We start from the raw sequence: 22,111 nt of genomic DNA on the forward strand, positions 1-22,111 counted from the left end.
TCACCTCTCAGCTATACTATATGCTGAGCAGCAGCAAATCATGATACTCTGTTTTAACGAACACAATGATTAGATAGTCAAAAGAGAGAGAGAGAGAGAGAGAGAGAGAGAGAGAGAGAGAGAGAGGGAGAATTTATTCGAATGATAATGTAAGTTACATCAACCAGACGGGTTCAATACAATGGGTGCAATTTCTGTTTCAAATACTCGCAGAGAGACGACTAATGGGGGTCGCATCATTTATATTCATCCATCTATTCATCTTAAAACATTCAAGTGAATAAGTCAAATAAAATGATTCAAAATAATGCGAATGTGGTTTAATTCAACTTCTTTTTTTTGAACAGGCACTTTTTTTGTCATATTTTTTTTTTTTTTTTTTTTGGTATATCGACTTTTTTTTGGGTGAGTCAAATTTTCAGGTGACAAAATATCGATCTAAAGTAAATGGAGTAAAATGCAGACGTCATAAATCTAAACCAAAAAAAAATGTTTTATTACATTTTACAACTCAACAATAAATTTTTTACGATGGTCACCGGTTACAAACTCAAAAATTGAGCGAGTCAAATGGGCAAAGTTTCCAACACTCGAGATCATCGGCCAATTCAATTTTTGATAAATGAAGAAGTTGAAGAATTCCAAGCATGAATGTGTGTGTCCACAACCAAGGGATATTTATCATCCGTCGTACCATTTCCAGTTAAACGTGATGCTCCATTAGCTGGATCCAACATCAAATAATGATTTGGTTGGTTGTTTTTACGTACGGTATGTACACAAAAACGAAGAACATATACATTGTGCCAGTAATAAAATCATCGATCAAAATAAAAAGATGTTTGATGACGTTGACGTTCGAATTTATTTGCAATGAACGCACAATTTTTGAATAACTTAATTTCAACGAAACTTAAGTAGAATTGAATGGCCGACTTATATTATCGAATATCTTTTCAAATTTTGATAAAATTTATGGATTTTGGCATCGCATTTAGAGCGATGAAAGTACGCACAAAAAATATATGCGGCTAATTCAAATCAAGATGCGGCCAAATTTAAACTCACTGCGGTCATATTTTTTTTATAATTTTGTGTTAGAATTGACCGCAATTTACCGCATTCATAGTAAATTTACTGACACACGCATAAATGTCAAATTTCACATTCGTGTACGGTTATTTGAATATTTGATTTTGAAGTTTATGCGTGTTCGGTCAAATTTACTAGAATGCGATAAATTGCGGTCAAGTATAACACAGAATTATAAAAACGATGAAGATATGACCGAAATGAGTTTAGATTTTTCCGCATTTTACTTTTCCGCACACATAACATATGTCTCACGTAGGTTTGCACAAATTACAGCGTTTATTGCGCAGCATTAACAAACACCAAAATGTCAACCAATGCACGCGGTGCATTTATCGGCACCTCGAGACTACTGTCAAACTCAATTCGACGAAATACATTCATTCGCAATGTCGTACAAATTGGATTTGCGCAAGTCTGTCTCAAATTGCTTTGGCGGACTAAGTACAAACGAAATTCTCCATGTGTTTAAAAATAAACCAATCTGTCTTCGAACCATGCATTGTGTTTCATGGACTTAGTATGAAGATGAGGATTCTAGAAAAAGCAAATAGTCCGGTCGTATTCCATATCTGAGGGCTCAAACCTTTCAAAACTATCACCAAGTGCCAAAATTGCGTTGGTCAAGCAAACATTCATTTTTGGTGATTCTTATGATTACAACACATCCAAACTTGAACCAAAACAATAGATTTAGACACGATCATTAGTAATCAGCAAAATAAGTTACGAAAAAATTCCAAAGTGTGTCAAAAATTGGCTGTTCAATTCGCCTCATAGCATGTTGCACTGAAAAATTCATCATTTTGGATAGTGAAACATTCATCGCTATATCGAACCATGAAGGAAGTACGAATGATTTCCTTTGCATTGATAAAGTTAGGGCACTACTATATAACGCTAGAGACGTTGACAAACCGAACCGATAAAGGGTTGTTTGTATGGTAGGATCTTCTTTGGAAGGTTTTTAGAGCCATTATTCGAAAATTTAATGCTGTAACGTAAGGTAAAACCTCCATTACTGCTCCATTATCAACCAAATATTATTGTAATCGATGGGATTCGTTGAGAACTATTGGATTAAAGCCAAATTGTGCTTTGTAAGCAGAAAAAACCACATTAATGGCCAGAGTTGGTAAATGCACCTCACGAGTGCGCGCCCTTATAAGTTGTGTGCAACTCTTCTTGGGTGCGCGCACCTGATTCCATATAAATGTTGGGTGCGCGCACTTGGAATTTTTTTCTTGCTTATTTCAATATAAAAATCGTCAAAAATGTATTTTTTACTTAATTTTTTCCATTTTGAATTTTTTCACATGCAAAAACTGTTTACATGTAAAGCAATGTGGTTCAAAAGACAACCAGCAGGCGGCTACTTGTAGCTGTCAAAATATATAAGAAACACAATTTGACAGTATTTTGTATTGATATATTGAAGATGACCAAATAAAAAATGGAAAGATTTAAGTAAAAAATACATTTTTTTCAATTCTTTATATTGAAATAAGCACGAAAAAAATTCCAAGTGCGCGCACCCAACATTTATATGGAATCGAGTGCGCGCACCCAAGAAGAGTTGCACACAACTTGTAAGGGCGCGCACTTGTGAGGTGCATTTACCAACTCTGTTAATGGCTCACTTCTTAAAATATGACATTTCCATGAAAAAAAGACCATCTGTTTAACTTCACAAAAAGACACCAATTTGTTTATTTTTCTTCTGTTTTTGGCTGTATGTTATAGGCGGGGGTCCAAAATACTTAAAACGTGCACAAATTGGTTGGATGGATTGAGAGAAAGTTGAAAGAAATTGACGTATCGGTCTGCCAGAGCATGATTTTGATAGTTCGACACATACTGAGAAAAATCGAAGACAAAGGTCTATTAAGTGTGATGTGAATGTGCTATTCGATAGTCTATGAATAAAGGTTTATAGCCATAAAAAAGAATTTAATATCGTGTGTTTGTTCTTTAAATGACAGGCTTATGAATTTGTGCACACCTACGTGAGACATATGTTAGTGTAAGGTGAAAAGTATTGTAATCGGTCAAAATTTTGAAAACTTCAGAAACATGTTTTTTACCTATTATTGAGGTCAGAGAACACGAATTTGGCGTTTTTAAACATGGTTTTTGTTAATCTGTACGTCGTACGCAAATTTTTTTAGCAAGATTGCGCTCATCGTAGAAACTTAATTCAAAATCTGACTTAACAGGATGATTGGGGGTCTCGAGGAATAGAAATCATTAGATTTTGAGCGACTTTGGTTGATGGAAAAAAATTTCATGCTTGTAGTGATACCAATGAAAAAGAGTCCAATTTTCGTCCAAAAGTCATACTTAATGTAGACTTAAACACTCAAAAATCCGAGGGGGTTTTTTGGCACGAGAAAACCAAATCCGAGGTTAGTTTTGAGATACAATCAATTTTTGATACAGTTTCCTTGAAAAAAAATCACAAAAAATTGAATTTTTGTATGGGATCTATGTCTGTATGATATCGTAATGAACTGAAACTTTGCACAGGTTATTCTTTTCACAAAAAAAATAACATTCTGAAAGTTTGAAGAGATTTCAATCAAAATTAGGGGTACCTCCCATACAAAATTTTCAAAAACGATTTTTTGGCTCAAAAACGAATATTTTGTTTGAGAGATACCCTTAATTTTGGTTGAAATTTCTCCAAACCCTCCGAATGTTATTTTTGTGTGAAAAAAATAACCTGTGCAAAGTTTCACGCCATTAAGGTAGCATACAGACATGGTTCCCATACAAAAATCCAAATTTTTCGTGACTTTAGTTATGAAAAGTGTTTCAAAAATAAGTTTTATGGCAAAATTAACGTCAGAGATTTTTTTTATAGTGTTTGCCAACCGCCAAAAATGTCAAACTTATGACTAAGTGTGCGTGTACATTCAAAATACAAGCATTGTGTGCGACGCACATAGAATGTGAGTGTGCACACTACTGTGTGCGTGCACTGACAGAGTGAAAATTACAGCCCTGATCATGAAAGTGTGAAAAATCTTTTGCGACTACTTCTGCTATTAAATTAAAGAATATTTCGATGCCAAGGTTTGAACATATTTTTTGGTCTCGAACTTTCCGCCGCTTGAAAGGCTTGAAAAATCGAACAAATATTATTTTAAACTAGCTTAATAAAATACACAACTACCACCGTGCGGAAAAGTTCGTCTTACTCCCGTAATACTCTTTATTTTCATTTGAATTGGCCGCATATTGTGTGTAGAAATTGAGATTCCAAGAAAATTATCGTGAATAGAAATCTAATTGACGGTGTTTCTATGTAGGCGAAAAATATGAATTAGATTAGATTTGATTTACTTATCTCAGTTTGTTCGCTCCGTTCTGTTTATTGCAACCAACAGCTAAAAATGTGCTGAAACCCACATTTCTTTGAATATTTACATTTTGAAAGTAAGATTAGTAACAAGTTCATGAAACAAATTTCTGAACCAACAGGTATATCAAGCAATTAAACTTTGGAATTTGTTGGCTAATTTCCAAACTATCAGTACGGTATATGAAAAGTTTGTCTGACCATGTCAAATATGATTTATATTCAGTATTCAAAAATGAGTTTTTGGTTATTATAAGCTAACGTCTAATCAACAGCATACAGGATTAAGTTCAGTTTATTCATTGTGATATTGTTTGTTTTAACTGCAACAGCTAACTATAGTTGACAATAATCATAGTCACCCGATAGTCGAAACGTCCCAAAATAATCGCCTGACTGACTGAGTAACTATAGTCGATTGTTTTCCATACAAAATTTTAAAATTCATGAATATAGCTAACTATAGTCACTTACAGTCAATAGTAACTTAGTCACTCTTTTTCCAGTCGAAGAAACAAATATGAAAGATATTGATAGAGTAGAAGAATCACATGAAATAGAAACGTCAGAAGAGATTAGAAGAAATATTAATAAATACACGGCGTGTTACACTTCAATAAAATTTGCGTTGGTACTACAATTCAATGAAATCTTTAAGATTTGTTACACATTTCTATGTTCTCAGGAGAAGACTCACTTTCATTCTCGGACATTCAATTGTAACCTTAGATTTTAGCAAAAACTCCATCTATTGTAAATATATTTTCAACTAAAAGTTGTATTGAAAAGTCTCAATATTAATGTTAGATTTTTAACAATACGGGTAACACATTGTTATTGTAACAAGACATTACCGGTATTAGCTATTGATATTGTAATGTTAGATTTTGACATTACATTAATAGCTATTATAATTTTATTAACTAACATATGTCCATAAAGTTTTGGCAGTAAATTCAGATGTTCGCCATTTGAACAACAAACATACAATATTAAATTCTTTTTTATTGGTATAAACCTTCATTAATGGGCTACGAATAGCACATTCACCTTACACTGAACGGGACATTGTCTTCGATTTTTCTCAGTATGCGTCGAACCTTCAAAATCATGCTTTGGCGGACCAATATGTCGATTTCTTTCAACTTTCTCTCGAACCTTCCCGCTAATTGTTGCTTGTTTCAAGTATTTTGGACCTTCGCCTATAATTTACATCCAAAAACAGACGAGAAATAATTAATTTGGTGTCTTTTTGTGAAGTTAAACAGATGGTCCTTTTTTCACGGAAATGTCATATTTTAAGAAGTGAGCCATTATTGTGGTTTTTTCTGCTTGCAAACCAAAATTTTGTGTTAAATCAGATAGTTCTCAATGAATTCTATCGATTTCAACAATTGGTTGATAATGGAGCATGTAATGGAGGTTTTACCTTACGTTTCAGCACCAAATTCTCGAATATTGGCTCTAAAACACCTTCCAAAGAAGATCCTACCATACAAACACGCCTTTATCAAAGTTCGGTTTGTCGACGTCTCTAGCCTTATATAGTAGTGCCCTAACATAATCAATGCAAAAGAAACCACTTGCACTTGATTCGTGGTTCGACATAGCGATGAATGTTTCACTGTCCATAATGATGAATTTTTCAGTGCAAAATGCTATGAGGTGAAGTAAATACCCAATTTTTGACACCCTATTGAATTTTTTCATTACCTATTTTGCTGATTCCTAATGACCGGGTCTAAATCTATTGTTTTGGTTCAAATTTTGATGTGCTGTAACCATAAAAATCACCAAAAACGAATTTTTGCTTGACCAACCCGGTTTTCGGTACTTGATGACAATTTTGGAGGGTTGGAGCATTTAATAGGATTTATTTATAGGGAATACGACAGTACTTTTTGCTTTCTCTAGAATCTTTGTCTTCATATTAAGTCCATGAAACACAATATATGGTTCGTAGGCAGATGGGTTCATCTTTAGACACATGCGAAATTTGTTTTGAACTTAGCCGCCACAACCATTTGAATACGTCTCCGCGAATGGATGTATTTCATCGAATTGAGTTTGTTAGTAGTCCCGAGGTACTGATAAACGTGCCGTGTGCATTGGTTGATATTTTTGATTTTGTTTATGTGGCGCAATAAACGCCTGAATTTACTGCCAAAACTTTATGGACATATGTTATTACAAACATTTATGTTAATGTAATGGTTAGTAACATTACAATTTCAATGCTGGTAAATCTGTAGTTCGATGGCCTAAAGTCCAAATCCGGTGGATTTTGGCTAATCCATGACCTTTACTATCATCTCATTCCATTTTGCTATTCGAACAACAAGTAAATAAAAAAAATGCTACAAATGTTCGTGGACAAGCTCTGTTCCAAATAAATTTTTATTCAGAAAAAAATCCAGTGGTGAAACAATTTTTTGCTTGTTTTTTTTTTTTTCTTCGGTAGCATCTCAGACTGGAAGCTTACAACACATGATTTATTTAAAATTCATCGACAATGTATGCTTTAAGAGATGTTTTGATTTTATTCCATGCATCTATGGTCTTTTTCTTCGGCTGGGTAATTGAGCGCAGGCCGTCATTGGTGACGTGAACGCATCGAGCATTTTGGGCTGATTTGATTGCACCGATTTTATTTAAGGAACTAAAAAGAGAAAGCAACGTTAGAGATATTTTCATTGAGATAATTAATGATATAAAAATGTTTAATTCTAATACCCTGTCTTGGCGAAATCAGCAATGAGTTTCGATACAAAATTCCATGCATCTATTGTCTTCTTATTCTTTGGATCTTTACGGTTTTTCAAGGTTTGATTGTACAGGTTAACGTACGTAGGTTCATTTATTCTATAATTTTTATAAAAGAAGCAAAAAATAAAATTTCTTTGTTTTTTTCAGAAAGTAAAAGTCACAAGTTCATAAGTACTTGAAAAGATATCCAGTTTCTTCAAAGTGGCCCATTCCTTTAACTGCCTCCATATGTCTGACTATTTTATTAACATTCGTGTTCAAGTCAATGTCGAAACTAATAGTTATTGATAGGTAAATGGTTAGAAGATTGACATTCAAATATTTCGATTCTCTTTAATTCATGTGACTTACTAAGCGCAGAACGTTTTTCCTACTTTTGAGTGTAAATTCATGGTTTCATAGAAAGGAACTACAAAATTTGCATCCGAAGTCATTTGAACGAATTGATTCAATTGGTCAGGAGTCTCTGTAATCTCCTTATCACCAAAGTATAACTTCTTAATACTGGCTTGGACTTTTTGGTATTTCTGGCCGTTGTGAAATTAAGAAAAAATGTTAATTTAAGTAATTTCAAAACAGACAAAATTAGTAAATACCATTGAGTTTGGCGCCAAAGTAAGACCATGGTAAGGTATATGGATGTATGGCGAAGTCGTTTTCAAAGATTGAGTAAATGCATAAGGACTGAATGGATTGTTGAATGACATGAATTCCTGTCAAATAAGAGAAAATTAGAAGAAATTGAGTTCCTGCAATTCCATTCAGAGAATCACTTACAGCACTTGTGGTGGTTAGCACGACGTCCACGCTTTTACAATGGGCGCTGAATTTATTTTGTGCATAAATTTCATGTGGTCTTTGCGTTAAAATGGGTTCGACAGCTTTCTTCTTGTCTGTTTTTGAAAAACAATCGGATTTTTTTTATCTTTTCTTCTCTCATTAGTTGAGAGCATAGTTTACCTTCAACAACCGGAGTCCAAAAGAATACAAGTGAAGTTGCGGATAGATCAAAAGCTGGAGTTTTTGCTACAATAACATCGACTGGAGCATCACGCATGAAATTCAATATGTCCTCTGGACTGGTTTTGTCACCCAATTCCTCTTTGAATGCTTCTTTCAAAACGTTTACATTATTATTCTCTTTGTAGTATGACCAATAATTGAATGCGCTTCCACTCATCATGACTGCACGATTTACATATTGACAAGCATCTGACATGAGCTGGAAATGAACAGATGCTCCACCTAAATTGTTGAATAATTATTTATGTTAATTGAAGCCACATTTCAACGTAAATTATACGATTTTGATTCGAACTATTCTACACACCGGCGCTTTCACCAATAACGGTGATCGACTCTGCATCACCACCGAAAGATGCAATATTTTCTTTAACCCATTTCAACGCTAGACGTTGATCCTTGAGTCCCATATTTCCGGTGTAACCTGCTGTATCGAAATTGGCAAAACCAAATGGACCCAAGCGATAGTTGATCGAAACGAACACGACATTGTGCTCCATCAAAAAATCAGCTCCTTGATATAAATCGCTTCCGTCACCCTCAAGATATGCTCCACCATGTATCCAGAAGAGCACAGGCAATTTTTTATTTGTTTTGGATTCGTCAGTAACTGTGAGCAAAATAATAATTTACAAATAAACTTAAATTACTGTAAAATGAAATATGGATAATAATGTTTTTGTTTAGAGAAGAAGTACCTGGCGTATATACATTGAGATAAAGGCAATCTGAAAAAAATAAGGAATAATATTAACGCATTGGAAATATATTCCATGCATAAATGTTAAAAATTACCTTCGCTTTTGTTTGTTTTCATTCCCAAAAGGACGGATTGTCCAAGGACAAGACATGAATTTTGATATTCATTGGTGGTGACAAGTGGTTTGGACCATGGTTTTACCGGAACAGGTACCCCAAATCTTAATTTTCCAACTGGAGGTTCTGCATAGGGTATCCCCTTATATGAAATGTATACAAGTTGATTGACAAACGTTTTTTGTTTAACTCCAATCACTTCGCCAACGATCGTTTTCACTTTCAAGCCATCAGACTGGCAATAAACGATGGCAATGAATTGCCACAGTAATATTTGGACACGTATTGACTTCATCAGTTTAAAATGCAAAACAAAAAACTTGATATGACTATCAATTCAAAAGTCATAAAGTGCTCGGTTGCACCACCACTTTTATATAGAAATTTCGATCAATTATTTATGCTGGAATTTTCAAATGAAAATAAATATTTAAACAGCCGTTTATAATCGACAATATGATGAAGGTACAATACATTGGAAAGTCTTAAAAGAAACCGAAGAAAATACAGAAATTATGAAATTTCAGACGTCTGCTAATCAAGCGTATACTTCTCAGGAGAAGCTCCTGAGTCAATATTAATAAACAAACAATTTTGAACTTTTTATTCTTCTGGTAAAGAAATACGCAATTCATACTGAATTGCATGAATAATTTCTACAAAAAAATTAAAAAAAAAATTCGAAATGAAATGAATTTGGAGACGTAAAATGAAAGAAAAACATCTCCCAAGACATTTAGATGACAATGACACATTATAAAATGAAATAATAACAAAATTTAAACCGAATGGGAAATATTTGATGCGCTCAATTACGTAGATGAATATTTGATGTACTATTTTTTACATAATAATCGAATTATTACTAATTAGCGAATATACTGGATACACAAGAATTACATCATTCGTAATATGAATGAATTAAACAGATATACAAAACAGAATGACATTTTTTTTATTCATAGAGACCAATTTTATATTATAATTTTATGTTATCTTACAAAGTCTGAAAAAAAGTTTGATAACGAACTTTCTTATTTCAGTTTATTTCATTGGTAAAATGAATAATAAATTCGTTGTGCACAAAGGACAACCCGTGCAAAATTTGGAACGTTTTTCCCAACTGAGATTGGAATCATTTAAAGTTGTTTCGCATCATTTATGTCAGTCGATTGCAGTAGAGAAAAATATAACTGAAATCAACTTCAATCACAGTTGGCTATAGCCATCTAACGTCCCAAATTAGTCGTCTGCTTAAAATCAGAAAAATAGAAGACTAAAGTCGACTAGGTAGACGGTTTTAATTAACAATAAAATGTCTTACATCCGTAAGATGAACTTTTCCGCACTGTGATCCACAACATGCATTTATTACATATCTTTAACTGTAAATTTAAATTCACGACAAACCTGAATCTGACAATAGTTTTGCGAAACAAATAATTTTTGACACACTTTTCATACAAAAATTACTAAAAATGGGTATGATATCGTTACGAGGTGAAACTTTGTACGGAGTATTTTTTTCTCACAAAAAGCTAAAGAGATTTTCTGAGAATTTGAAGAAATTTCAATGTTTCTTCCCATACAAAATTTTCGTTTTTGAGTGAAAAATCCAAAATTTTGTTCGGGAGGTACCCCTAATATGCATTTAAATTTCTTTAATTTCTCAGAATGTTATTTTTGTGTGATAAAAATAAGCTGTGCAAAGTTTCAGCTCATTACGATATAATACAGGCATGACTTCCATACAAAAATCCAATTTTTTTGTAATTTTTGTATGAAAAGTGTGTCAAAAATTATTTGTATCGCAAAACTAATGTCATATTCGGTTTTCTTGGGCCAAAAAAAAACCCCAATTCCTATTTTGAAGTGTTTAAGAATACATTGATACAAAATTGAATTTTTCCCATGGACATCACACCAGACATGACACTTCACTCTATCAACCAAATTCGCTCAAAATCTAATGATTTCTATTCCTCGGCACCTCCAATCATCCTGTGAAGTCAGATTTTGAATTACTTTTCTTGTGTGAAAGTTATCGTGTTAACAAATTTTTGCGTAAAGCGTACAGGGTACAGGGTACAGGGTACGCACATACATTCGGACATCGAAAAAACGATTGATTCGTGTTCCCTGGCCCCAAAAACACCCAGAAAACACATATTTTGATGGGTGTTAATTTTTCGACCCATTCTAATACTTTACCTTACACACTAGGTGTGTACGGAAAAGTAAAATTCATTTTCAGTAGCAAGTCAGCTAGTCATTTCTTTTCCACAAAATATAATATAACGCAATTTTACTGATTTTGAATGTTCAGAACTGTAGATTAGTTAAAATCGAATAGTAGATACTTGAGCTGCATTTCTTGTGGAATTCAAATAAATTTGATCATTTGTATTTGTATATGACTCTAAATGGGAAAACACGAATTAAACATTTGGATTTACTAGGAAATATTAGAATTTATTGAAGAGATTAGCTAATGCAAAAACATTTTAGTATAAAATATATCGTCGGCATCACAGAGTTTAATAAATATTGTAATTAAATATATTATTCTCAGATTCCAACATGGATTCCAACGAAAATAATTTAAAATACATTCTTATGGTTAGTTATATTATTCAGCAACGTTTTCTTTGTCAATATAAAACAGAAATTCATTAGTTGACATTTGACATCACTGTAGTTGTACACTAATAAGAAGATATTAGAGAGAGAAAGAACTAGAAGATATTAGAGTACAGAAAATGCAAATTTGTAGAAATGGGCAATAATAAAAACCGTGTGTGCCTCCTAGATATGACTCCAGCTTGTAAATTCAGAACGATTTGTAGAAGATGATATGTTATTCATTTTGAAAATATTCAGACTCAGATGAATTTTCACTATACATTTGTCTCCTTCTAGCACATTACACATTGCTTTTGAATATCCAACACCACCTGTGTACGACAATTTTCGAAATTAAACGACACATTTTGAATATAAAATAATCAGGCGATTCCGATTCAATATCAATACCAATTAGATATTTGAATTGGAAAGTTCAAGCTTCTTGGTCGTAACTAACTTAACCTGTACGGTGAAAATGATTCAAAACATCGTATTTCATTTGTGTTTATGTGTTTTGATCGTGAATAGTGATGAAGTAAAAACAATAAAAACCAAATCCGGGCCGATAAGAGGAAAATTGCAAAGGACCATTTGGTACGATAAACCGTATTACTCTTTCAAAGTAAGATTCAAGGTTTATTCATTCAGCTTTTAGAATTCAAGCTAGCATTTGCCAATTTATTTGTGTAAACCTTGAAAGAATGATTATTATGTAGAACATTCCACATTTTTTTTTGGATAATTTGTTTATTTTCTTAATTTTTTTTTTCAATGAATTTCGGTTTGAAATCGTGTTTAATAAATAAATCGTGAATAAATTTCTATTAAATATAACGAAACATTTATAGAAAATGAAAATCTTCTCTTTCAAGGGAATACCGTACGCGAAACCACCCATCGGTGACTTGAGATTCAAGGCCCCAGAGCCGATAGAACCATGGAATGAAACAAAAAATGCCTACGAATATGCTCCGTGGTGCGCCCAAAGATCACGAAGACGAACTAGCGAAGGTGAGAGTGTTGGTTTAGAGTAATACAATATAAGCGTCATCTTTTTTCTTTTCTTTTTTTTTAGATTGTCTCTATTTAAACGTCTTCGTCCCAGACCTCAGCAGCGAAACTAACGTCAGTTGTTTTAGTAGCTTTACGAAAATGTTTAAAAGAAAAAAATTGCCGGTAATGCTCTATGTGCATGGTGGATGGTATGCGATCGGCTCTGCTGACGATACCTTCCAAGGGCCGGTAAGTCTAAATGTTTTTCTTATACATTCTGCAGATATGTTTGCACCAAAACCTGGAAAAATGGTTGAAAACTAATAATAGTTATTGGTTGTGTTTTTCAATTGATTAAAATAGGATTTCATGATAGAGCACAAAGTAATCGTTGTGACGGCAAACTATCGACTTGGTATATTCGGGTTTATGTCGTTGGGTAAATAAAATGTCGAAGGGTTAAGTCAATAATTCCAAAAACATACAGATACAAACAAAGAACGAAATCGTTCTATTTACAGAATAAAAATGAAAACTTTATTCACATAAATTGTCATTAGGTACACCAGAATATTCGGGAAACATGGGATTAAAAGACCAACAGCTTTACATGAAATGGGTGTATGAGAATATCGAAGCATTTGGTGGAGACAAGAATCGAATCACAATGATGGGCCTTAGTGCTGGTATTAAATTTGATTTGAACAATATATACATGTTTTGAGTTTTGTGGAATTCAAGATGGTATTATTTAAAAAATTATAATCAATTCAACTGACGTCATTTCGCGCAGAAAAAAAACATCATCATTCGTACGGAGCAGTACGGAAATATCAAAAGATATGAAAAAAATTCATAACAGACGAATTTGCTTTTATTTTAAAGGTGGTAGTGCTCTAGGGTTTCACATGCTGAATAAAGAATCGTCAAAATATTTCAACCAAATGATTTGCTTGGGAGGAACGCCCAATCGATATCACACGTATCAAACCGGCGACCATCGATGTCTGATGGAGTATTTGTTTCGTAGATGGTCTGGTGGTGGAGGTAATCCTAGCAATGAAGAATTGGAAAGATGGGTTAAAACAGCAGATGTCAATATAATTCGAAATTATCTGCAAGGTACGCATTTTAATTCATTATTTATTCACAGCAAAGCAATTATTTCATCAATATTGCTTCAAATATTAATTCAAATATCATAATAATAATTATTTAATTGACAATTTATTTCAAGAAACGTTCTCTAAGAAGTATTCGCCTTGGAATGCCATGATTGAAAGTGAGTAACATCTTTATTAAGAAAGTCATCGAGCACCCGATAATATCTTATTAATTTGCAGAGCCAAATGCAATACGCCCAATTATTACTGAGGATCCAATGACTGCAATCGGAAAATTGAAAAGTCTCAACAAACCCGCATACTATACTACTACAAAATATGTACGTTTTCATCATTTTATGGATACATATTCTCATGAGTTTTTTTACAGTACGAGTTTAGTTGTCAATTGCATTCTATTTTTTTAGGAATATTTGTCACCATTTATCATCGGCAGAACGAACTATTCCGAACCAAGAGCGGTGCGTGAATTTGTAAATAAGTTTGATATTGATTTGCCAATTTTTGGATTAAAATCAATACTTGATCAGAGAGTAAGTGAAAAAAAAAACAACAACTTTGAAGTGAACCATTCCATCAATACAAATATCTCACCGTAAATAAAATATCATTTTTGAAGCCAGAGTATTTAAACGACGTTCTCATAAAGATGCATCGCTTTTACTTCAACGTCACAGCATCCACCACCGACCAAGAGCTACTACGGCAACGTATCGTACTGGACTCAGACCTCTATTTTGTATATGACAACGATAAATGGATAGAAAAGCATGCAGCTATTTCAAAAAAAGATATCTATTATCACCGGTATATATTGTATTTTTTGAGGTGAATTTTTTGAGAAAACTCAAAATGCTTGATAGATTTTCAGCTCAAACTATGATCAATCCACATCCAGAGTATCCCGGGACCGGTCACGCTGATGAAGTAATTTTTATAATATATTTTCGATATATTTTTCATATTCATCTCTATATCTTTAAATCTTTTAGGTCGTATTCTTTTTAAGGTAATTTTGTACGTTATTACTAAATTAATCATAATACCATGCAGCAATGCTTTTTTTTAGATCTCAAGAGCTGAAAGATTTTCCAACCAAGGTAAAAGATAATATGCACATTGACGCGGCCAGCAAACTAGCTTTTGATCAAATGAATGTGATGCAAAAATTATTTTCGAATTTCATAAAATATGGGTAAATAATCTGTAAATCTATTGTAAATATTTGTATTTAAGTTGATTATGGGTGTGTGTGTGTATGTATTGTTTCACAGAAAACCGGTACATAATAATGATGTGATGAAACAAAAATTTAAACCAATCAGACGTTTAAGCAAATCGATCGAATTTAATTTTGTCGATGTTACAAATGACGGTTTAATCCCAGGCAAGGGACCATCTGATGATAGAATCAAGTTTTTGGATGGTATTATCGAAGAAGTGAAACGATTGGTTTCAGAACATGGCGACATACCTGCAGAAACACCAATTCAACAACGTTGTGATGCCATGGAAAGCGGACAGAAAATTTATACTACTACGACTCTTACCTTTGCAGGATAGTAACATATACGTATGTATATCATTTTGGCATCTTCGCCTCAATCGTTTTTGAAATTGACGCCTAGATAATAGAATTTTAACCAGCAAGTGAATTAAATTGAAATACAAACAAGAAAAAAACCATAACAATGTTTTTCTTTGCAACAAATTCAACAAACAATGCTATTTCATCATCGAACAAGTGAGCACGTGAATAATAAGCAATTGTATGAACGAATACATATAAGCCTCTTTGGAGATACGGCTGGCGCCCCGCATTATGGCCGCGCGCATTTTGGCCGCCTATGTATTTTTTTCAGTGGTTATAAAGTGAAATTTACGGTGGCCATAATGTAATTCACTGAAAATCATTTTTGGCTGCGCGGCCAAAATACACATTTAACGGCGGCCATAATGTAGTTGATTAAAAATCACGGCCAAAAATGATTCTCAATGAATTACATTATGGCCATTGGCCACCGTAAAATGTGCATTTTGGCCGCGCGGCCAAAAATAATTCTCAGTGAATTACAATATGGCCAACGAAAAATGTGCATTTTGGCCACGCGGCCAAAATGATTCTCAGTGAATTACATTTTGGCCACCGCGAAACGTCTGTTAAAGCCGCGTGGCCAGAAATGATGTTTAGTTAATTACATTATGGCCATGTGGTAAGTGTTGATTCTATCAAAATATATAATGAAAGAAGCGATAAGATTACTGCCTAAAATGATGAAAAAATAAAATGTCTTACATCCGTAAGATGAACTTTTCCGCACTGTGATTCACAACATGAATTTATGGCTCACTGCAATTCATTCGTTTGAATTTTATCCGGCGATAAATTGAATTTCATCAGGCGGCGGATATATTTCATTGATATAAATGAATTTCCGCTTCTTAACTGAATTCCACCCGGTCCGTGTGAAATTCATTTCTGAACTGAACACAGCAATGAAATCCCTACTACCGTGCTAGATGGTGTCGACACGAGTGACGGATTTTTAAATTTATTTGAACGACGCCATGTTACTATACTTGTCCATTACAACGTACATGTAACAGAAGAAACACACAGTCCATGTCCATGCTAGTGGACATAAACGATTTGAACTGTCAATGTGAACTAGATCAAGTATAGAACTTTACATAGGATCATATACGATGAATATGGATTACACAGTCTGTTTCAAAATACCGTCACCAACGTCGACACCATTTGACATCAAAATTTTGAGAGTAAAAATATGTGTTATTGTTGTTGTCGTTTCGTTGCTGTGGAACTGAATTTCACACGGACCGGGTGAAATTCAGTTCATTAATGTTTTTCACACGGACCGTAAATGTTATATACCTACTTAAAGCTTGTTCCTTTGGCTATAAAATGAACCCATATGCTTTTGAAAATATACACTAGTATTAACGCTACATCGCTCGGAAGGTGACTACCTCGAAATCGAAAATCACAAAAATGGTGGGGCTAAGTTGGCCACGCAAATTTTAGACAAAAATTATTCACAACTTTGCGTTTTGTTTTGGTTTGAACTGAAAGCAATATCTTTATTGATATATTTGGGATTGTTTGCATACAAAAAACTTTTATTTAACCCTTAACCGGGCAGGTCGGGTCTCTGAGGCCCAGTAGCGTATTTAAAAAAAAAGATACATAAAATCACATAAAATATTATTTCAATCAAATAAATTGTTTTGTAATATATTCTTCCATCCTTCTACTAATCGTTGATAAAAGTTGTTTTGAATTTGGTTCCCCAAGTAGCGCTATATTGAGGTTTGAACAACTACCATACAAAATGTCATTTTTTTTTTAAATGAAGTGCAAAATTTGTACTAAACAACTATTATTATTATTATTATTTATTCAGAAAAACAGCATACAGTTTGTTTAAATTACAATGTAATGAAAATGCTGGCTCAAAGCCCAATTTGTATGTCGATGACTTAAACTTAAAATAAAATTTAAAAAAACTATCACGATTGAACATTCCAAATTGCAACGAATTATTTTAATTTAATTTTTTTGAATATTTAATAAATGATCAAAAATTTTTTTTCGAAAAATGTCAAGGATTTTCGAATTACGAATATCTATTGGAACATTATTCCACATTTTTGAAATGCAATGAGCAAAAATATTCTCATTTGAAACTTTTGAAATCTTCATAACTTTTAAACTAAATGTATCTATTCCCGAACGAGTATTATTTTTATTTTTTTGAAAAATATTACTTAAATAAGATGGAACACCAGTTTTGTTAAATTTATATATGAAACAAAAAATTAAATATTGACGACGATACTGAACTGAACTACTGAACTGAAACTTAAATTGAACGCTCTAGAATAAAAACAATTTATTGTTTACTCGCATATCGAAACGCGACTCAAAACGGTTGCATATCAAAGCGAGACAATATTTCGTTACCAAAAGAATAAAGAACATTAACTTTTTATTATACAAAATGTGTAAGTTTCGTTTTTTGCTGATAACTAGCTACTGTTCTGCCTTGTTTTAGTAACAGAATTTTGTTTCGCTTTGATATGCAACGCAGTTTAACGGTATAAATATTTCACACTCTCGAAGGCTCGGAATAGAACACACAAAAAGTGAAAAAAAACTTCTTATTCTCAAATTTCATATACAATCAAATGGCTTGTATCAGCAATTTTTATTGCACAGTTGTGTGTCAGTAGAACGTTGTTTGTAAACACAATGCAATGCATTGAGAAATTACATGTAAGGGTGAGCGAGATAGCATTGAACAACGATTTGGGTGACAGAAATAGCAAATTTTTACAATCAGTCGCACCAGATGATATAGGCCATTTAGTTGTGCATAAGAATTGAGAAAAAAAATTCACTTTCTGTGCTCTATACCGAGTCTCCGAGAGTTTCATATAAGGTTGCCATTTAGCTGGCAAATAACACCCATTAAATAATATGCGAATGCCAATCGTGATTTGGATGATAAGGAATGCGGATTTTTTCATTCTGATTTAACCAGGTGACACAGAAAATTGAGTAGTATTTGAGAATTGAAGAAAAAAAAATATTATTTTTTTCCATTTTTCGCGATTTTTTACCATCTATATGGGAAGCTTGTATGAAAAACACGGAAGACCGCTGAAATGGCACTGTCGTACGTCCGCACATATTTTGCACATGTTTTTCATACAAGCTTCCCACATAGATGGCAAAAATTGGCGAAAAATGAAAAAAATAATTAAATTTTTTTTCTTCAATTCTCAAATACTACTCAATTTTCTACATCACCTGGTGAAATCAGAATGAAAAAAATCGCATTCCATATCATCTAAATCACGATCTGGACTTTTTTCACTGGTTGAGTGCTTTATACCGGTCTCCGAGAGTTTCATATAAACTTGCTATGTGATGCCTATTGAATAGTAAGCGAATACCAATCGTGATTGAATCAATAGGCGTCATTTGGCTATTGCAAGGCGAGTTTATATGAAACTCTCGGAGACTCGGTATAGAGCATAAAAAGTGAAAAAAAAATCTGATTTTTTTTCTCAATTCTCGAACACCACTAAATGGTCTATATCATGTGATGTGATCAAAACATAAAAATTTGTCATCTTTGTCACCCAAATCGTTGTCCAATGCTATTTGGTGGTTCAATAAGTCTTTGGCCTAACAATGAAAAATACATATTTTTGATCAAAAATCATTTTTATTATTCAATATAATCCCCGTCGAGTTGAACACACTTGGCCCAGCGCTCGGGTAACATTTCAATGCCTTTCGAATAATGAGTTTTGTCGAGTCCCCAAAAATAGGCATCAGTTTGCCATTCAACCTCTTCATTTGAGTAAAACTTCTGTCCTGCAAGCCACCTTTTCAAGTTTGAAAACAGATAATAGTCGCTGGGGGCTAGATCTGGAGAATACGGTGGATGAGGAAGCAATTCCCATCCTAATTCATCAAATTTTTCCATCGTCAATTGGGCTTTGTGTGGTCTTGCGTTGTCTTGATGAAAAAGAATTTTTTTCTTTGCCAAATGCGGACGTTTTTTCTTTATTTCATCATTCAAACGGTCAAGCAAGGCTATATAATACTCTTTGTTGACCGTTCTACCCTTTTCGAGATAATCGATGAATATTACCCCATGCGCATCCCAAAAAACCCTGGCGAATACCTTGCCAGCCCATCGATCTTGCTTCACACGCTTTGGAGGTCTTTCATCTGGTCCTACCCACTCCGCAGACTGACGTTTGTCTTGTGGTACGTAGTGATGGACCCAAGTCTCATCCATCGTGATGTATCGACGCAAAAATTCCCTTGGATTGCGATTATACAATGCCAAACATCGCTGAGAATCATTGATTCGTTGTTCTTTTTGGTCGATGTTGAGAAAATGCGGCACCCACATAGCAAGCAGCTTTTTCATGTGCAAATGTTGATGCATAATTGTAACCACTGACCCTGTTGATATGCCTATGGACTCAGCTATCTCACGCACTTTCACTTTTCGATCATTCAATAACATGCGGCGGACTTGTTGAATGATTTCGGGGATAATTGCCTCTTTTGGGCGACCTGATCGTTCAAAATCAGCGGTGGATGTACGCGACGAAATTCAGCAAACCAGTATTTGATGGTTGAACTGGGTGGTGAACAGATGCCGTAGCACTTATCTAGCCATTCCTTTGCTTCGACGGTATTCATTCCCATTAAAAAGCAGTGCTTAATCAAGACTCGAAATTCACTTTTTTCCATTATTTGAAAAATCTCAAAAGTTGCTTGATACTTATGCCTGTAACTTGTGAACAAATGCACGGATTGGGCTTAAAATTTGACAGTATTGTAAAGACAGGTGGTACTTGTCAAAAATAAAGAGATTTTTTATTTATGACGCCATCTGGTTGTCAGGCCAAAGACTTATTGAACCACCAAATATCTCGCTCCTCCTTGTATGTATGAATGTTTACAACCGAGTATCACTTGCGTTGTATATTGACAATGTATTTGAACGCGACTCGATTTAAGATGCGCCATCTCTGAGTGCAAATCCAAACCAAAGGGAAACTCTAGACACTTGGGTGTTCGTTTATATATTTGTCAAACATTGATATCTGTCAAAAGAAACAACGTAAACAACACGAAGTGAATATTTTTCTGGTGAACTATCGGTATTATTGTGATTATTGCAAATAAAAAAATTAAAATGTTGCCAGTTCTTTTTCTTCTTCAAAAAATCTTAACGCAAATCTGCGATTGCATCGAGAACTGAACACAAGACATGCTAATTACTTGAATCTAATTTTGTTTTTCTCTCGATTTTTTTTATCACTTAGTCAAATCATTGAAATATGATGTGCTTTGACGGCTTTGACGGTTTTGTATTGCGTTACATTTGACATCGAATCGATTGCTTAAATTTGACATCTAAGATATGGCGCTAGCAGTAGAGCGTATCAAAGTTTCTAAGAAATGAATAAAAATACATTAATAACATTAATAATGTTTATTTATTTTTTTCAACGAATGGAATTTTTTTTTGAAATGGAAAATTTGTAACTCACTGAAATCACTTTTTATTTTGTCCGCAAATTCGCTGCGATACTTGAATAACGATGATTTCGATAATCCGACGATAATTTGATGGTGTCACATTTGTCTTTCCGTAATGTCAATGTAAATTTATGATTTGACTAAGTGATAAAAAAAAATCGAGAGAAAAACAAAATTAGATTCAAGTAATTAGCATGTCTTGTGTTCAGTTCTCGATGCAATCGCAGATTTGCGTTAATATTTTTTGAAGAAGAAAAAGAACTGGCAACATTTTAATTTTTTTATTTGCAATAATCACAATAATACCGATAGTTCACCAGAAAAATATTCACTTCGTGTTGTTTACGTTGTTTCTTTTGACAGATATCAATGTTTGACAAATATATAAACGAACACCCAAGTGTGTAGAGTTTCCCTTTGGTTTGGATTTGCACTCAGAGATGGCGCATCTTAAATCGAGTCGCGTTGAAAGCCGACTGTAAGTGACCGTAGTTTACAACGGACATTCTATTCACACACAACTGCGCAATAAAAATCGCTGGTACAAGCCATTTGATTGTATATGAAATTTGAGATTAAGAAGTTTTTTTTTCACTTTTTGTGTGTTCTATACCGAGCCTCCGAAAGTGCGAAATATTAATACCGTTAAACTGAGTCGCATATCAAAGCGAAACAAAATTCTGTTAGTAAAACAAGGCAGAACAGTAGCTAGTTATCAGCACAAAACGAAACTTATACATTTTGTATAATAAAAAGTTAATGTTCTTTATTCCTTTGGTAACGAAATATTGTCTCGCTTTGATATGCAACCGTTTTGAGTCGCGTTTCGATATGCGAGTAAACAATAAGTTGTTTTTATTCTAGAGCGTTCAATTCATCCGATTTGGAATAAATATTGATTTTTTCATGATTTGGGACTACTAGGAGACGTGCTGATTAGTTTTTGAGCAATATCTGTTGACCGGTGTAATTTTTTTTGGTCCGAATGGAGTACCCACAATCCATACATTTTACTTTTTTGATTATTTTTCAACCATTTTGGTGACATGATGGTTTCGTGCTCAGACATGAAATTCAAAATCTGATTTTTCGGGATGATTGGGCATGACGAGGAATAGATCTGGTCAAATTTTCAACGACATTGATTTATTTATTTATTTATTTATTTATTCACCGTCTGATCACAGACTGAATTTATCACACAATTTATACAAT

At 33.6% G+C, this 22,111-nt stretch overlaps 2 protein-coding genes across 3 annotated transcripts; one reads left to right on the plus strand and one right to left on the minus strand.

Annotated features, from left to right (window-relative positions):
* Nucleotides 1–6,815: 6,815 nt before the first annotated feature.
* LOC116346538 (venom carboxylesterase-6-like) lies at nt 6,816–9,412 on the minus strand. The gene is made up of 10 exons (XM_031776645.1): nt 9,038–9,412; nt 8,941–8,970; nt 8,550–8,852; nt 8,180–8,464; nt 7,997–8,112; nt 7,816–7,932; nt 7,571–7,746; nt 7,395–7,493; nt 7,187–7,315; nt 6,816–7,112 (listed from the first exon to the last, which is right to left on the minus strand). Exons 1-10 carry the CDS (start codon nt 9,351–9,353, stop codon nt 6,950–6,952), a joined length of 1,734 nt encoding a protein of 577 aa, XP_031632505.1. The 5' UTR covers nt 9,354–9,412; the 3' UTR covers nt 6,816–6,949.
* A 2,665-nt stretch (nt 9,413–12,077) lies between these two features.
* Nucleotides 12,078–15,489, plus strand: LOC116346537 (esterase B1-like). Of its 2 annotated transcripts, none has more exons than XM_031776643.1 (14): nt 12,078–12,305; nt 12,556–12,694; nt 12,759–12,925; nt 13,040–13,115; nt 13,237–13,362; nt 13,562–13,798; nt 13,914–13,958; nt 14,020–14,120; nt 14,208–14,333; nt 14,420–14,607; nt 14,664–14,727; nt 14,793–14,809; nt 14,870–14,995; nt 15,075–15,489. In XM_031776643.1, exons 1-14 carry the CDS (start codon nt 12,159–12,161, stop codon nt 15,361–15,363), a joined length of 1,848 nt encoding a protein of 615 aa, XP_031632503.1. In that variant the 5' UTR covers nt 12,078–12,158; the 3' UTR covers nt 15,364–15,489. The 2 variants fall into 2 exon arrangements, with proteins under 2 accessions (XP_031632503.1, XP_031632504.1); XM_031776644.1 differs by having other exon boundaries at nt 12,162–12,277.
* The last annotated feature ends 6,622 nt before the right edge of the window (nt 15,490–22,111 follow it).

This window comes from Contarinia nasturtii, unplaced genomic scaffold (assembly GCF_009176525.2).
Source record: "Contarinia nasturtii isolate CC-2019 unplaced genomic scaffold, AAFC_CNas_1.1 Cnas_scaffold_1565, whole genome shotgun sequence".
NCBI lineage: Eukaryota > Metazoa > Arthropoda > Insecta > Diptera > Cecidomyiidae > Contarinia > Contarinia nasturtii.

Excerpts from the sequence above, each read along its gene's own strand:
- LOC116346538 (XM_031776645.1), bottom strand. The coding sequence starts at position 9,353 with ATGAAGTCAATACGTGTCCAAATATTACTGTGGCAATTCATTGCCATC. Across the intron at positions 8,853-8,940 it reads TCTCAATGTATATACGCCAG|TTACTGACGAATCCAAAACA; the intron begins GTACTTCTTCTC and ends TTTTGCTCACAG. Across the intron at positions 7,316-7,394 it reads GAAACTGGATATCTTTTCAA|AATAAATGAACCTACGTACG; the intron begins GTACTTATGAAC and ends TAAAAATTATAG.
- LOC116346537 (XM_031776643.1), top strand. The coding sequence starts at position 12,159 with ATGATTCAAAACATCGTATTTCATTTGTGTTTATGTGTTTTGATCGTG. Across the intron at positions 13,116-13,236 it reads ATTCGGGTTTATGTCGTTGG|GTACACCAGAATATTCGGGA; the intron begins GTAAATAAAATG and ends AATTGTCATTAG. Across the intron at positions 13,959-14,019 it reads TTGGAATGCCATGATTGAAA|AGCCAAATGCAATACGCCCA; the intron begins GTGAGTAACATC and ends ATTAATTTGCAG.